At 42.4% G+C, this 18207-nt stretch overlaps 1 protein-coding gene across 16 annotated transcripts in view; it reads right to left on the reverse strand.

Annotated features, from left to right (window-relative positions):
- ablim1a (actin binding LIM protein 1a) overlaps positions 1–18207 on the reverse strand; it is a 173825-nt gene that overhangs the window by 42808 nt on the left and 112810 nt on the right. For 5 of the 16 annotated variants that reach the window (XM_020481343.2, XM_031823255.1, XM_031823254.1 and 2 more), the window contains exons 7-17: positions 14602–14689; positions 14324–14388; positions 13610–13654; positions 10938–11015; positions 9846–10004; positions 9487–9531; positions 9347–9382; positions 8926–9052; positions 6469–6576; positions 4094–4198; positions 1485–1532 (exon numbers count right to left, since the gene is read on the reverse strand). In XM_020481343.2, the coding sequence (XP_020336932.1) occupies positions 1485–1532; positions 4094–4198; positions 6469–6576; positions 8926–9052; positions 9347–9382; positions 9487–9531; positions 9846–10004; positions 10938–11015; positions 13610–13654; positions 14324–14388; positions 14602–14689 (904 nt within the window). The remainder of the gene's footprint in view (positions 1–1484; positions 1533–4093; positions 4199–6468; positions 6577–8925; positions 9053–9346; positions 9383–9486; positions 9532–9845; positions 10005–10937; positions 11016–13609; positions 13655–14323; positions 14389–14601; positions 14690–18207) is intronic. The other 11 variants (XM_020481344.2, XM_031823256.1, XM_020481348.2 and 8 more) reach the window with 8 other exon arrangements.

Below are 18207 nucleotides of genomic sequence, written 5' to 3' on the forward strand. Positions count from 1 at the left end.
ATGAGAAATATATTTTATATGGGCATAAATGGTTAATTTCAATTCAAACACATTCACCTTGGCAGTTACTTGGTCAGGGTTGAACTGTTGTGAATCCAACAAACATGCCTCTGTCACTAACAAACACAGTCATGGGTGGGTATCGCTCATGTTCACTTGAAAGGCATGCTGGGAAATATGTAAATTAGGCCTTACACCTATAGTGTTAAAACAACACCCCCCCCAAAAAAAGACTAAAATACTGAAACACTACATGTCATTACTTAACAAAAATAAATTGTAACACCATCCTCTCTAATAAGTGTTCTTTTAAGTTGGAATTTGCAACAGTTTAACACTATTTCAGTGGGTCATATACAGTATACACACTAAGGGTTACATTTAACACAGTGGATGTAAAAATGCTGATCTCAAATTTGCTGTGTACATGGTAAAGATAATACCCCAACCTTACACGTACACTTATTATTCAGAATTGTTCACAGATTATGAAAATAGTTGTAGTGTGATGACCCTCTAATCAATATTTATAATATTGTCTGCACCACTGAAGGGGTGCTCAGTCCTAGGAATGTACAAATGTAATCTTTAAAGACGGTTCCAGATGACAACTTATTTGCCTTCAATAGTATTTATTGAAGGCAATAAGGCCACTAGGTCATTTGACAGCAAGAAAGGTGCTACAGAACCATTAGTAGGAGAAGGACCACACTCCAAAACAGGTCAGCGATAAATCATATTTAAGGGAATTAAGATGACATCCCAAACCTCCTCTTTAGATTACGGGGTACTGTAGGCTCGCATGCCTTGATCTTTTGCTTAGGTTTCTAAATTCTCAGAAAGTGTTCAGAAAGTATTTGGTCAGAGAGAGAGACTTCAAACAATATTGACACATTGACATTGGAGGTGGTCACAGTAAATGGTGTACAATTAGAGGTCAATGTGGTGATTACACAATTTCAATCCAAACTGAAAAAAACGTAATTGAAAGGACCCAGATATTGCTCATTGACATCTAGTCCACCAACCCCATACCATTACTAAAAGGTTAGGTGCTGCTTTGTATAGTTAAGCTTATCACTCTTGTTTATAGCGAATGAGTTTCAAGACACTTTTTCTTTCTATAATCACGTTGTTTTACAGTAAACCAACTCCTCATATCATGTCCCTGCTAAGTGAAGTAATATTACCTAGTCATGCTCTTGGAAAGCTCTGTCTCTATTTGCAATCAGTCTAATTATTGCCGGGGCGGCAGGGTAGCCTAGTGGTTAGAGCGTTGGACTCGTAAACGAAAGGTTGCAAGTTTGTAATCCCTGAGCTGACAAGGTACAAATCTGCCGTTCTGCCCCCTGAACAAGGCAGTTACCCCACTGTTCCTGGGCCGTCATTGAAAATAAGAATTTGTTCTTAGCTGACTTGCCTAGTTAAAGGTAAAAAAATAAATAAAATACTGGTGAAACCAGGTCACAGAGAGTGAATTATACCGTGTTGTTTGTAGATGGGTGGTTTCCTGTAAATGTTGATCCCCTGATCTGAAAGGGCAAAGGGAGAAAGACAGTCAAAACCACTGGCCACACCATATCATTTCAATGTGGATAATTGGATAATTGGGGAATATTTGGTTGAGATGTTTATCAATGGGATTACAATTACAAAAAAAAAAAAAAAAAAGTTAGATGAATTTCCAATGTGTTATCACTATGCTTTCAATTAACAAAATTCCAATGGAAAAACAACGTCTGATTTTTGGTTTAGTTGTCACCCAAATGTCTATCTCCGTGCTTTCAATAATTTAAAAGGAAAGCATTGTTCAAACGGGAATACAATGTCAGATATTTCGTTTATCTATACAACAGATTCATGTATTATCGCTGTACTTCATCTAATGGCTGAACCAAAATAACTGTATTGCAGTAGAGCTTACATTAAAAGCACATGGCGCAATTGATCAATGTTGTTCGAGATTGTGCACAGATGATTATAGCATAGCTATCTTGAATTAGAACACTTTATGTGAGTACATAAGAAGAAATGTATAGTTACCATCAGCTCAAAATGTGGCCATGGATGTGTTACCGATTTTAAAGTCGAATTTTACATTAGCTTGTAAGATAACATTTTAAATTTGTTTTTAAAGCTGCAATATGTCACTTTTTAGGCGACCCAACCAAATTCACATAGTTATAGATCTGTCATTCTCATTGAAAGCAAGTCTAAGAAGCGGTAGATCTGTTCTATGTGCGCTATGTCTATGCTTCCTGTCCTTTACTTTCAGTTTTGTACACCAGCTTCAAACAGCTGAAAATACTATATTTTGGGTTATTGAAAATATATTTCACAGCGGTTGAAATGGTACAACGTTTTCTTTACACATTATGTTGCCTGTTTTGTCACATAAACTGAAAGTCAGCAAACTATTAGAATTTTAGCAACCAGGAAACTTAACTTTAGTATATTTACTGTATCACAAAAGTGATGGTGAATTGTTTTGGGTTGTCCACGCAACCAAATATCAACATTTGAAGGAGATCTATCTTCTGCTTGAATAGTTCCATCTGTGCCACTGACTTAAGCGAAAAAGTCACCAGAAGCAGGTGGGCGGAGCAAACAGAGCGAGGAGGGTGGAAAGGATAGGACAGGCAGAACAGTGACTGTATGCTAGCAGGATAGTCCATATCTCCAATCATCTTTGCTGATAGCGGTGGGTGAATTGGTCTAATTTAGCATATATGGTAAAAATATATATATTTAGCTACTTCTTCCAATTCAAATGAGTAAAAAAAAAAAAAAGTGAATAATGACAACAAAAAATGTTTTGTGTGACTACAGCGGCAGCAATAAATCACAAAACTCGTGACAGGTTTTAAATGAGCGAGGCGTCATGGAGGACAACCTGCCTACCTGGCTTCGGTTGGGTTATTTTAATTCAAAACAATGCTTAAAAAAAAATCATGCATGACTCGCCTTTGGTGAATTTAGGCCACAAGTCTGGCTTTAATTCCAGTTTTTCTACAAATTAATCATTGGTACGTTGCATTCACGTCTCCATCTCAATCAAACATCAAAGTTAAAGGATAGGATTAAATCAAATCAAATCCAATGACTTTGATAGCAATAGTAAATCTATTTGGTTTATTCCTATATTTAAAAAAAGCTTTTACCCCTTTTTCATGATATCCAATTGGTAATTAGTCTTGTCCCTAGAGACTAGGGAGAGGCAAAGGTTGAGAGCAATGCATCCTCTGAAACCCAACCTTGCTTCTTGACACACTGCTCACGTAACCCAGAAGCCAGCTGCATCAATGTGACTGAAGTCAGCTTGCAACTGAAGTCAGCTTGCAACTGAAGTCAGCTTGCAACTGAAGTCAGCTTGCAACTGAAGTCAGCTTGCAACTGAAGTCAGCTTGCAGGTACCCAACCCGCCACCCATCCCATCCGGCCAAATCCTCCCCAACCCGGACAATTGTGCGCCAGTACATGGGTCTCCTGGGTATGGCCAGTTGTGACACAGCCTAGGATCGAACCCGGGGCTGTAGTGACGCCTCAAGCACTGCAATGAGGTGCCTTAGACCACTGCACCACTCGGGAGGCCCTATCTATTTAGTTTTTAAGTGGGGATCTATCAATCATTTTCACAATAGCGCATTGGTAATAGTCAATGACAAATATCATAGCTGGGCTTGGTTAAAACTTTGGATGGGAGACCAAAGACTATGTGTAGACTATGCCCAGCTTATTGTTTGTTTTTCTGATAGTGGATATAACGCTGAAGATCTGACATTATCTTAAAGGTACAAATTCAACATATTTTATACAACGTTTGTCTATATCAACATTTTTTCCATGTATTTTCCATGTAGAGTCCGTGCCACAATACGTCGACAAATTACGTTGAAACAACGTTGATTCAATCAGTTTGTGCTCAGTGTTTTGCATTTCATGTATACGTATCAAACACTTTTCCAGTGACACAGGAGCCAAAAGCATTATTGAAATGGAAAAAGTGGTAGAGAGAAGTTGCGTGAGAGCAATAAAAAGTCTCAGGTGACCAGTAGCAGTAACAGTGACAGGGTGCGCTCCGTGTATCTCCTACCTGGGAGGTGGAAATGTTTAGGGGTCAGAGAGAGAGGCGGAGTGACCGGCCGGCTCTCTGGCCGTTGGGGTATAGGGGAGCTCCGCCCGCTGGGTGGATCAGTGCCTCCGATGAGAAGAACCAAGAACAAAATGTAAGCAGGGCAACCATAAGGAAATCATAAATTTGGAGAAAGCTAATCTTGCAGAGCCAGACGAGCGTGTCTCTGAGTATTGGATATAGCTGTAAGGTCTGGCATGTGAGATTAGGGTCAAGCATAAAAATGGACGCAAGTGGATGTTACTTTACTCTGAAAGAGTGATCCAGTTTTGAGAACTATTGAAGGATCCTGTATTACCAAATCAATGGATGGGAAAATCATGCAGATGTTGTAGTTAAAGCATACAGCAGACAAGAAGCATACCAGAGCATACAGTATGAACCATATGCAACTCTGAGTTTGGTACAGCTACAGATTCACTCTGTTTGTCCCTATCATAACACAGTAGATGAGGATGAGGACACATCTTAGCATGCAACCAAACAGCATCAAAACACAAAAGACTGTAAGACTGATATCATATCTAGTTTATCATTTAACAAACATGTTTTATCCAAAACAATTGGCAGATTAATGCTAGCTAGATGGATGCTGAAAAATGTTTCTCATCAAACCCTAACCCGTCCCTAATCCTACTAATCTCAACCAACAATGTTAGTAACATACTGTAGCCATGAGGTAATATGAGACCTAACCAAAGGATGCAGGCCAGCCTGGTCTCAGAGCATTTCGTATTATTCTGTACGAAATTCCGTAAACTCCATTCAGTATGATATGTTACGTTTAGTATGGTATGTGTTAATTTGTGGACGTCGTAACATAAGATAAGTTACGAATTACAATTTGTATTATACATTATAAATTCACAAAACATACAATATGTTAGGAATTTGCAAAATGTATGATATGTTACGAATTCTAGCTAGGTTGCTAGGTTGCTAACGTTAGCTCGGCTAGGGGTTAGGAGTTGAGTTAGGTTAAATGGTTAGAGTTAGCTAATAGGGTTAAGGGTTAGGGGAAGGGTTAGTTGACATGCTTAGTTGCAAAATAGCTCAAATGTAGTAAGTAAAAGTTGAAAAGTTGCTAATTTGCTAAAATGCTGAAGTTGTCCATGATGAGAGTTGAATTCGCAACCTCCGGGTTGCTAGATGTTCGCAATATACTCCCACCCATCCACCCTACTTTCATTTTTGCCTTAATAACCATATGTCTTATGTAACCATACCAAATGTAACATCTCATACTAATTTGAATGTCCAGGATTTATATTTACTATGTTACGTCTAGTCTAGGAGACCAGGCTGTGCAGATAGACATAATGGACATTTATCATTAAACAGGCAAATTGTCAGTAATGTGACTTGGGTGGAACATTTCAAAGTTTCCCAATGCTGGAAGGGGAGCCTGAGTGAAAAAGTTTGGGAACCTCTGGTCTAAGTGAACTAGGCTGCATGTCTATATCATGACAGCAGAAGAGACGTCTCTAGCCTGGTCCCAGATCTGTTTGCCAGTCAGTTGGTAAAAAAGGCACAAACAGATTTGGGACCAGGCTAGTCAGCTTCTGACATTCACTTCACATCAAATGTGCATGGCAACAATATACAGTGCCTAGTGGAAGTCTACATACCCCAAGTAAAATGTAAAAATATATAAATGTTTATTAACTAATGAATAAATTAACTAAAACACAAAGATGTATTGATTGCATATGTCTTTACACCCCTGAGTTAATACTTGGTGGAAATACCTTTGTCAGCAGTGAACCATTTTTAATAAGATTCTACCAACTCTGCACAACTCTTATGGCAACATATATGCATTGTTTTTGTCTAAATTGCTAAACGCTCAGTAAATTTGGTTGGAAATCATTGATGGACAGAAATATAAAAACGTATTCTGAATGTCAAGCAGGAAAATCCATTCTGGTGTGTCTTTGGCAAAAACAAAGGATATACAGTATGTTGCCATAAGCGTTGTGCAGAGTTGGTAGAATCAAATTCAAAATCACTCACAGCTGTAATTGCTGCCAAAGGTGCTTTCACCAAGTATTAACGCTGGGGTGTGAAGATATGTTTGTTATATATTTTAAATTAATTTAGAAAATGTTCTATAATGTTTCTTTCACTTTGAATGTAATCCCTTTCAGATCAAATGTTAAGGCAGTGCAAGGGGTGTGTAGACTTTCACTAGGCATTGTATAGGGGCTGAAGAATGTGGTAGGGACATGAGTAGTTTAGCGATAGCGTATGAGGCACTAAGACTTGAATGAGGTGACACAGCTTGCCTTGGTAGTGGGGAGAGTGGAGGGACCATGGGGACTAGGGCCCTGTCTTACCTTGGCTATGGGGTAGGAAGTGGTGTCTGAAAGGGGAGGTGGGGCGGGAGTCACTATGGCTGTTACTGCACAGGTCAGAGCAGAGCTTCTGCATGCCTGTCAGAGTTTCTGCAGGGGAGGGGAGGTGAGAGAGGGGAGGGGGGGACAGAGCCGGTGGGGAGACACCACCACAGGTAGGGAGGGGAGGGAGATGTGGAGGGGAGATGTGAGAGAGACGTGGAGGGGAGGTGGAAAAGGAGGAGGGAGGTGTGGAGTCGAGGAAGAAGTAATACAGTCAGTAGACATACCATCACAGATAAAGACAGGGAGGGAGGCAGGGAGAGAGGGAAGATGTGGAAGAAAGGTGAGAGAGGAAACAGTCCCAGTGGACACCACCACCACAGTTAGGAAGGGAGAGAGGGGGAGGTGAGAGAGGGTGAACGAAAAGAAGGGGGAGATAATCGGAATCATGTAAAAACTAGAAAAACAACAAACTTGGAGGAAAAACTATTTGAAGGAGATAGGGATAAGGAATAAGGAAAAAGTGTATTACGAGATACACCTTCAAATGAAAAAACGGTGTGTATATGAATTGCATTAATAAACTATAAACTATATATACAGAGGCTTGCAAAAGTATTCATCCACCTTGGCGTTTTTCCTATTTTGTTGCATTAATGGACATACACAAAATAGTCCAAATTGGTGAAGAGAAATGAAAAAAATAAGTTGTTTAAAAAAATTCAAAGAAATAAAAAATAGAAAAGTGGTGAGTGTATATGTATTCACCCCTTTTGCTATGAAGTCCCTAAATAAGATCTGGTGTAACTAATTACCTTCAGAAGTCACATAATTAGTTAAAAATAGTCCACCTGTGTGCAATCTAAGTGTCACATGATCTCAGTATCTTTTCATCTGTTCCGAAAGGCCCCAGAGTCAGCAACAACACTATGCAAGGGGCACCACCAAGCAAGTGGCACCATGAAGACCAAGGAGCTCTCCAAATAGGTCAGGGACAAAGTTGTGGAGAAGTACAGATCAGGGATGGGTAATAAAAAAAAATCTGAAACTTTGAACATCGCACGGAGCACCATTAAATCCATTATTAAAAAAATGAAAGAATATGGCACCACAGCAAACGTGCCAAGAGAGGGCCACCCACCAAAGCTCACGGACCAGGCAAGGAGGGCATTAATCAGAGAGGCAACAAAGAGACCAAAGATAACCCTGAAGGAGCTGCAAACCACCACAGCGGAGATTGGAGTATCTGTCCATAGGACCACTTTAAGCCGTACACTCCACAGAGCTGGTCTTTACAGAAGAGTGGCCAGAAGAAAAAGCCATTGTTTAAATAAATAAATAAGCAAACACGTTTGGTGTTCGCCAAAAGGCATGTGGGAGACTCCCCAAACATATGGAAGAAGGTACTCTGGTCAGATGAGACTAAAATTGAGCTTTTTGGCCATCAAGGAAAATGCTATGTCTGGCACAGACCCAATACATCACCACGAGAATACCATCCCCACAGTGAAGCATTGGTCACTGGTCAGAATTGAAGGAATGATGGATGGCGCTAAACACAGGGAAATTCTTGAGGGAAACCTGTTTCAGTCTTCCAGAGATTTGAGACTGGGACGGAGGTTCACCTTCCAGCAGGACAATGACCCTAAGCATACTGCTAAAGCAACACTTGAGTGGTTTAAGGGGAAACATTTAAAAGTCTTGGAATGGCTTGGTCAAATCCCAGACCTCAATCCAATTGAGAATCGGTGGTATGACTTAAATATTTCTGTACACCAGCGGAACCCATCCGACTTGAAGGAGCTGGAGCAGTTTTGCCTTGAAGAATGGGAAAAAATCCCAGTGGCTAGATGTGGCAAGCTTACAGAGACACACCCCAAGAGAGGGGGGGGGGGTGAATAGGTAGGCATGTTGTGTAAATCAAATGATCCCAACGCCCCAAAACATTTATTTTAATTCCAGGTAGGAAAATAGGGGTGAATATAGAGGTGCCAAGAGGGGTGCCAAGAGGGGTGAATACTTTCGCAAGCCACTGTACATTAATAATAAATAAATATTTCATTATTCAATTATTTTACATTTAAAGTATTTATAAGGAATATTCATTCAAGTTTGTAGTGTTACCAGGGTGGTCAGTGAAGATGTGAAGAGTAAAGATAAAAGAGGACAGCAACGAGCAGCTGCAGTGGGGAGTTAAGATTACGGTGGGGTTAAGAAAGAGTGACAGGCATGAATGTTACTCCTGTGAGTTGTGAACAAGTGGTATTGTGTTCTTGTCAAAATCGCAAGGGAGTAGTGGAGAGAGTCAATGCCTACTATATTTATCAGACTATTTTCAATTCTTTCTCCTGTGCAACCTGTAAAGAGTAACAATACAAATCACACATGCTCGCACACACGCACACATACATACACACAACTACACAGACAAACACACACACACACACGCACACTCACCTGGTCTGTGAAAATGCTGCGGTGAGCGTGACAACGGGGTGTAACTATTGCGATTGTAGACGTGTGATCCGATAGAACCCTGACTGGTGGACCTCTGGAGGATGCGTTCCCTCATGTCATAGCAGCCCTAACAGGGACAACACAGTGACCTCACCTGCCAAACTATCAATCCAAGGAGCTTCGCTTCATTATCAGCCACAAAAGCTGTCTCTCTGCAACACAATTAAGTTATTCTATTCTATTCCTCCTGAACGCTAAACAAGAGTATTATGGTGTAATGCGGTACTGAGATACAGTGTTCTCTTTTTTACTTTCAAGTTTTGTTTTTGAAGCAGATGGAATTACATCGTAGCCACTGTCCCACTGTCAAGTAAAGATGAATATAAATCAAACCACTGACAGTCTTGACACAGGCACTCACCTCAGCAGACGGTGTAGGTGACATGTTTCTTGAGGACTGAAAAATAAACATTTATTAATATCAACATCCAACGTTACCATACTGTAAGAACAGACACACCAAAACCATGTACCACCAATGATAATAATTGGGTGCCTTACCTTGTCGTCTGGCATGGAGGAACGCTCCCTTCTCGCAGTATGGAGCTGTGGACACAGAAGGTGACTCAGCAAACTGAATGTGAAAGGATTTACACTAGACTAAACATGAAATGCACTAAAAGTGTCAGCCTTCCACCCTGCAACAACAGACATACTTTCCAGGGTGGAAAGATGGAAGAAAGATGACTTAAGATTGTATGATTTATGCATCACAGACGTTTTCTTTCAAACAAATACTTACCCAGCACCGATTGTAACTTCAGAATGCAGGCTCATTCATTTTTACATGATGCGTCACACACACACACACACACATGCAAACACACACAGACGTTCATGCATGGTTGCATTCTAATTACCTCTCCCACACTCTCCCTCCTCTCCTCCCTCTCATCCAGTGACATGGTGTACAAAGGCTCATAGGTAATCAGATCAGGGTGCTCTATGTCATAAATGGCTTTGACTTTGGGAATGGCGGCTAGGTCCCTGTAATCAAGGATCTCATTGTCTACTTTTGCCTAGGGACACAGACAGACAGACAGACAGACAGATCGACACATACATAGAGACAGAGCGAGAGAGGTTATACACAACTAAAAGCAAACATCAACCGAGACAGGTTAATACTAGCAAGTATTAGTGGTCAGTAGGGTTGCAAAATTCCCTGAACTTTCCCTAAATTCTCAGGTTTTCCAGAAATCCCATTTGGAGGATTTACAGATTTGCTGCCTATTCCCTCTTGACTGGATCTTCCAACCAGGATTTGTGGAATACCTGGGAATTTTGGGAAAGTTACAATCAATTTGCAACGGTCTATAGAATTACTATTAGGGAGTCTGATAAGCCTAGGGCCCCGCTTCTGTTTTACATGAAGTAAGGATTGGCAGTAAGGGAACAGCAACATGAACAATGTAAGGGGAAACAGAAAATCTATGTACCGGTATGAAAAAGGAGTAAGACAAAGTTTACACAGGGAGTCACAATTTATTTTAAGCTTCATTAGGGGAGAAGTGGCCTAAATTCTAAAAATAGAAGCAGCACATCCAGCCCAGTACGTGTGTGAAGGTAGATGTATGTTTGCCTGGCTCCCCAGACTCCCTGCTCTGGCCAAACGCTATGCCACGCCCATAGAGATTAGTTTATTCTCCGCAATGAGTCTGGATTTTAGTACCTCCCCGAACCTTCACCGAATGCGAAGCACACTCTGGTTGGGCCAGAGCCAGAACACATGTGGGTAAAGGGTCCGGTTTTAAAATTAATCATTTGCTTTAATACTCTGATTGGTTAGAGACCATCCAATCGCTGATTACTTTGTTTTGTACAACACCCCTCGTGCCCCTCCTCACCACAAACTACTTCAATGATAGTAGTCTCAGACTAAAGTATGCAGCAGAGCAGTGGAAAAATGTAATGTGAGTCGCCAGGCAAGATACACGGTAGATAGAACTCACATATATGGTATGACCCGGTGAGCCAGGTATGCTTGAACCAGGTCTGGAACAGATACTCTCGGACGACGACCTCGAAGGCTGCAAGAGGAGAACTGTTGGTTACATTATTGAACAGAAATGGAATATGTCAAGACAACATCTCTCGGTGCAAGTTCAAGGGCATCTCTGGGCTAGCTTTTAGTTATCTTTCAGTTGGCTCATGTCATCTCATCCTTTTTCAATCGGCATTGCAGGAAATTCAAGGGACAGCCCCAACCAGGACTCAAACACGGGTCCAGTGACACCTATTCGTATCTCTTACTGTTACACCAAGAGATCCTAACCTCTTGACGAGGTTGCTAGGTGTTGGGTTCAAGTTGCTACAGCATTATGTTTGCCCCCATTGCAAATGATGAGTGAAATACAATACATAACCAATAGTATGTGGACACCTGCTGGTCGAACATCTCATTCCAAAATCATGGGCATTAAGATGGAGTTGGTCCCCGCTTTGGTGCTATAACAGCCTCTTCTTCTCAGAAGAGCTATAACTCTTCTGAGAAGGCTTTCCACTAGATGTTGTAACATTGAGGCAGGGACTTGCTTCCATTCAGTGATAAGAGCATTAGTGAGGTAGGTCACTGAAGTTGGGCGATTAGGCCTGGCTCGCAGTCAGCGTTCCAATTTATCACAAAGTTGTTAGATGGGGTTGAGGTCAGGGCTCTCACATCAATCTCAACAAATAATTTATGTATGGACCTCGCTTGTGCATGGGAGCATTGTCGTGCTGAAACAGATGAGGGCCTTCCCCAAACTGATGCCACAAAGTTGGAAGCACAGAATTGTCTAGAATGTCATTGGATGCTGTAACGTTCAGATTTCCCTTCACCGGAATTAAGGGGCCTAGCTCGAACCATGAAAAACAGCCCCAGACTATTCCTCCTCCATCAAACTTTACAGTTGGCACTATGCATTCGGGCAGGTAACGTTTTCCTGGCATCCGCCAAACCCAGGTTCTTTCATCAGACTGCCAGATGGTGTAGCGGGAGTCATCACTCCAGAGAATGCATTTCCACTGCTCCAAAGTCCAGTGGTGGCGAGCTTCACACCAGTCCAGCCGTTGCTTGGCATTGTGATCTTACTCTTGTGTGCAGCTGCTCGGCCATGGAAACCCATTTCATGAAGCTCCCGAAAAACAGTTCTGACATTGCTTCCAGAGGACGTTTGGAACTCGGTAGTGAGTGTTGCAACCGAGGACAGACGATCTTTACACACTACACGCTTCAGCAATCGCTGGTCACGTTCTGTGAGATTGTCTGGCCTACCAGTCACTGAGCTCTTCAGTAAGGCCATTCTACTGCCAATGTTTGTCTATGGAGAGGCAGGGCTGTTTGCTTGATTTTTTTCTACCTGTCAACAACTGGTGTGGCTGAAATAGCCGAATCCACTAATTGGAACAGATGTCCTCATATTTTTGTATATATAGTGTATGTCAACTCAATCACTGCGTCATCAACAGGAGGGGAAAAGACACCTAGTTCAACACCTAACTTTGATTTAGAAATTCCATGAGAAGATGCTTTATTGTCACATACAACAGATACTACGTGCAGTGAAATATGTTGTTTTACAGGGTCAGCCATAGTAGTACGGCACACTGGCTCGGGAATTCGAACCAATGACCTTTCTGGTACTGGCCCAGCGCTCTAAATGCCCCACATTGTCACACCTCATATGACAAGTAGATTAAATCTTTAAATAAAATACAAACACATAATCTCGCAATGTCGTCAATAATTTGCCTCTTGCAAAGTGAATGAGAGCATTAGTAATGTCCTTAATACTGTAAATACCACATGCCTTCTAACGGGAAATGCAGAATTCAGATGGAAACAACAGTCCTGAATTCATGTATTGATTGAATGCAGCCATTGACATGAATCATGTTTTCACAACCACATGGTTACTATAAATGGGGTCTTTTTACCCCTTTTTCTCCCCAATTGGTAGTTACAGTCTTGTCCCATCGCTGCAACTCCCGTACGGACTTGGGAGAGGAGAAGGTCGAGAGCCATACGTCCTCCGAAACACGACCCCACTGCTTCTTGACACACTGCTCGCTTAACCCAGAAGCTAGCTGCACCAATGTGTCGGAGAAAACACTGTACAGTCGCTAGAGCATGATGGGACAAGGACATCCTGGCCGGTGAAACCCTCCCTTAACCCAGACGATGCCTGGCCAATTGTGCGCCGCCTCATGCAGTGCATTAGACCGTTGCGCCACTCGGGAAGCCTTAAATTGGGTATTTTTAAAGAGTAGTTTGGGTGAAAACAACCATGAATTTATTGTTTGATATTTATTTGCATGGTCCGAATTACAAGTGGACTGGGCACCCCCACAACAAATTGGATGCCCGCAAGAGCCATTGGGTATCCACAAGAGTCAATGTATAATTTGAACACTGTTCATGTCTACTCCTCAAATATGTCTGTGTCTTTAGCCCATGCTCCTTCTACATGAGGGCGATACAGGTGTATGAGATGCAATGTGCAAATGTGTGTAGCATTTTAACACTGCAGGCTGGCTCCAGCAGGGGGCAGCACACAGCGCATCATGTCCTATGACCTATGCAACATCGTGGTGAAAGTAACACAGGATGATGCCATCGCATAGTCAATAGCGAATACAGTACCTGCCTTTCTGTTTTGTGGAGGAGTAATAGTGACGGAGGCAACAGCTGTGGAGGAAGGGAAGGGAGAGGGGGGATTCACAGGAAGTCACACACACATGGGCTCTCCAACCTGACTTAGATGGAGCCCATTCAGCTGGCCAGATCACAGTTCACCAAGGTTGGGGTCAATCCCATTTCAATTCAGTCAATTCTGGAAGTAAACTGGCATTTTAATTCCAAGTACATTTTTTCTCAATGCTTTCCAATGAGAACATGTATGTTTTTTTATCAAGTCTTTCCAATGAGAAAATGTCTGCTTACTTTCTGAATTGACTGAATTGAAATGGAATTGACCCAAAACCTGCAGGTCACACGCACACAACCACCACAGAGCAAAGGACACTCACACACTACATACACCGGTAGACATAGGATTAAAGGGGGAGAGAGGCATACCGTAGGTGTCTGTGTGATCACTGAATGATCACTCCCTATCCCTTCTCTTTGGCTCTAACCCTTTGATGTTTTCAGATCTGTGGTGTCTGGGTAGGTATAAGCAGTGTAGTGGTGGATTTTCCACCTTATTATTTCCACCTTACAAATCTGCAAACAGGTTTAGGGCCAAGGGGACGGGATATAGGGGGCAAATTAGGAGTGGCTGACAGAAGAGACACTTGCACAGTGCAAAAAAGGTCAAGGTACAAGAGGTAATTAATGGGCAGATGTATTTCCTACCCGTTCCCTATGTCTTTCCTCTGTTCTGGTTGTGTTCTTACAGCCAGGGTGCCACACTGTTGATCCTGTGGAAGAGAACAGAGACAGATGGTATTAGAGAACAAAGACGACCAAACGTAACCTGGATCCAGATCTGTTTGTGCTCTCTTGCCAACATTTATAATCAAACCTAAGAGTTGGCAATACAGCAGATCAGGGACCATGCTAAACCAACCCAGCTATACCGTAATAACCCGTAAAATGCTCCAGGTGTAACTTCAGCCCATCTAGCTACTCACCTTGCAGGTACATCTCTTCTCCTTCTGTGAACATCTGGTTGCACCTGCTGCATCGTGCACAGCTGGGGTGGTAGTGTTTGTCCCCTGCCTGGAAACACACAGATATATCATTTACATTTTAGTCCTTTAGCAGACACTACTATCCAGAGCTACTGACAGAAGAAATTACAGTTAAGTGCCTTATTCAAGGGCACATCAGCAGATGTTTCACCAAGTCGACCCGGGGATTCAAACTAGTGACCTTGCTGGCCCAACTCTCTTAACCGCTAGGCTACCTTCTGCCCTCAGGAGGATCCAGTTGAGTTTAACACAATATGCTCTCTTACATAATGAGTAGCATGCCACGGCTCAAATCAAATCAAATGTTATTGGTCACATACACATGGCCGAGTTGGCCAAGTTGCAATAGATGGTATAAAATACAATACATATGAGATGAGTAATGTAAGATATGTAAACATTATTAAAGTGCCATTATTTAAAGTGACTAGTGATCTATTTATTAAAGTGGCCAATGATTTGAGTCTGTAAGTAGGCAGCAGCCTCTCTTTGTTAGTGGTGGCTGTTTAACAGTGATGGCCTTGAGATAGAAGCTGTTTTTCAGTTTCTCGGTCACAGCTTTGATGCACCTGTACTGACCTCGCCTTCTGAATGGTAGCGGTCTGAACAGGCAGCGGCTCAGGTGGTTTTATTTGATTTTTTAAAATGTATTTCACCTTTATTTAACCAGGTAGGCCAGTTGAGAACAAGTTCTCATTTACAACTGCGACCTGGCCAAGATAAAGCAAAGCAGTGCGACACAAACAACACAAAGTTACCCATAAACAAACGTACAGTCAAAAACATAACAGAAAAATCGAAGTACAGCGTGTGTAAATGTAGAAGATTAGGGAGGTAAGGCAATAAATAGGCCATAGAAGCGAAATAATTACAATTTAGCATTAACACTGAAGTGCTAGATGTGCAGATGATGATGTGCAAGTAGAGATACTGGGGTGCAAAAGAGCGTAGAGGATAAATAACAATATGGGGATGAGGTAGTTGGGTGTGTTATTTACAGATTGGCTGTGTAAAGGCGCAGTAATCGGCTGATGCTTAAAGTTAAAGAGAGAAATACAAGACTCCAGCTTCAGTGATTTTTGCAATTCGTTCCAGTCATTGGCATCAGAGAACTGGAAGGAAAGGCGGCCAAAGGAAGTGTTGGCTTTGGGGATGACCAGTGAAATATACTTGCTGGAGCGCGTGCTACGAATGGGTGTTGCTATGGTGACCAGTGCGCTGAGATAAGGTGGGGCTTTATCTAGCAAAGACTTATAGATGACCTGGAGCCAGTGGGTTTGTCGACAAATATGTAGTGAGGGCCAGGCAACGAGAGCATAGAGGTCGCAATGGTGGGTAGTATATGGGGCTTTGGTGACAAAATGGATGGCACTGTGATAGACCACATCCAGTTAGTATGAGTAGGGTGTTGAAGGCTATTTTGTAAATGACATCGCCAAAGTCAAGGATCGGTAGGATAGTCAGTTTTACGTGGGTATGTTAGGCAGCATAAGTGAAGGGTTTGTTTTGCGAAATAGGAAGCCGATTCTAGATTTAATTTTGTATTGGAGATGCTTGATATGAGTCTGCAAGGAGAGGTCACAGTCTAACCAGACACCTAGGTATTTGTAGTTGTCCACATATTCTAAGTCAGAACCGTCCAGAGTAGTGATGCTAGTTGGGTGGGCGGGTGAGGGCAGCAATTGATTGCATTTAGTTTTACTTGCATTTAAAAGCAGTTGGAGGCCACAGAAGGAGTGATGTATGGCATTGAAGCTCGTTTGGAGGTTTGTTAACACAGTGTCCAAAGAAGGACCAGATGTATACAGAATGGTGTCGTCTGTGTAGAGGTGGATCAGAAAATCATCATTGATATATACAGAGAAAAGAGTCGGCCGAGAATTGAACCCTGTGGCACCCCCACAGAGACTGCCAGAGGTCCGGACAAAATGCCCTCCGATTTGACACACTGAACTCTATCTAAGAAGTAGTTGGTGAACCAGGCGAGGCAGTCATTTGAGAAACCAAGGCTATTGAGTCAGGTGATAAGAATGCGGTGATTGACAGAGTGTGGGCTTGGGCAAGTTGCTGCAGGAGGTGCTGAGCTGTTGGCCGGGGTAGGGGTAGCCAGGAGAAAAGCATGGCCAGCCATAGAAAAATGCTTGTTGAAATGATCTGTATTCGTAGATTTATCGGTGGTGACAGTGTTTCCTAGCCTCAGTGCAGTGGGCAGCTGGGAGGAGGTGCTCTTATTCTCTATGGACTTTACAGTGTCCCAAAACTTTTTGTAATTAGTGCTACCGGATGCAAATTTCTGTTTGAAAAAGCTAGCCTTGGCTCTCCTAACTGACTGAGTCTATTGGTTCCTGACTTCACTGAAAAGTTGCATATCGCGGGGATGCTTTTGTGTTGGTCAAGGGCAGTCAAGTCTGGGGTGAACCAAGGGCTAGGAAAGCACTTTTAAAGAGCAACCAGGCATCCTCTACTGATGGGATGAGGTCAATATCCTTCCATGATACCCGGGCCAGGTTTATTAGAAAGGCCTGCTTGCTGAAGTGTTTTAGGGAGTGTTTGACAGTGATGATGGGTGGTCGTTTGACAACGGAAGCACGCAGGCAATGAGGCAATGATCGCTGAGATCCTGGTTGAAGACAGCAGAGGTATATTTAGAGGGCAAGTTGATTAGGATGATATCTAAGAGGGTGCCCATGGTTACAGATGTAGGGTTTACCTGGTGGGTTCCTTAATAATTTGTGTGAGATTGAGGGCATCTAGCTTAGATTGTAGGACGGCCGGGGTGTTAAGCATATCCCAGTTTAGGTCACCTAACAGTACGATCTCTGAAGATAGATGGGGGGCAATCAATTCACATATGGTGTCCAGGGCACAGATGGGGGCTGAAGGGTGTTTATAACAAGCGACAACGGTGAGAGACTTGTTTCTGGAAAGGTGGATTTCTAAAAGTAGAAGCTCGAATTGTTTGGGCACAGACCTGGATAGTATGACAGAACTCTGCAGGCTATCTCTGCAGTAGATTGCAACTCTGCCCCCTTTGGCAGTTCGATCTTGTCGGAAGATGTTGTAGTTAGGGATGGAAATTTCAGGATTTTTGGTGGACTTCCTATGTCATGATTCTGACATGGCTAGGACACCAGGGTTGGCGGAGAGTGCTAAAGCAGTGAATAAAACAAACTTAGAGAGGAGGCTTCTAATGTTAACATGCATGAAACCAAGGCTTTTACTTTTACAGAAGTCAACAAATGAGAGATCCTGGGGAATGGGAATGGTGCAGGGGGCTGCAGGGCCTGGGTTAACCTCTACATCACCAGAGGATATGCTCTGGGTTGATATCGCGTTATTCAGACTGGCAGGAATTGACTGGCTGGTAGCTAGTTAGCTGGCTAGCTTCAGAAGGGGGTTCCGGTTCTATAGTATAAAAATTGCAGATCCGTACCACTGGGAGAGGCGGGTTGCAGGAGAGTATATTCAGTCCGTAGATGTAAAGTGAGATTAAAATATATACGAAATATATACGAAGAAAACAATTTCTACACTGGGCAGGATGAG

Source organism: Oncorhynchus kisutch, linkage group LG4 (assembly GCF_002021735.2).
Source record: "Oncorhynchus kisutch isolate 150728-3 linkage group LG4, Okis_V2, whole genome shotgun sequence".
NCBI lineage: Eukaryota > Metazoa > Chordata > Actinopteri > Salmoniformes > Salmonidae > Oncorhynchus > Oncorhynchus kisutch.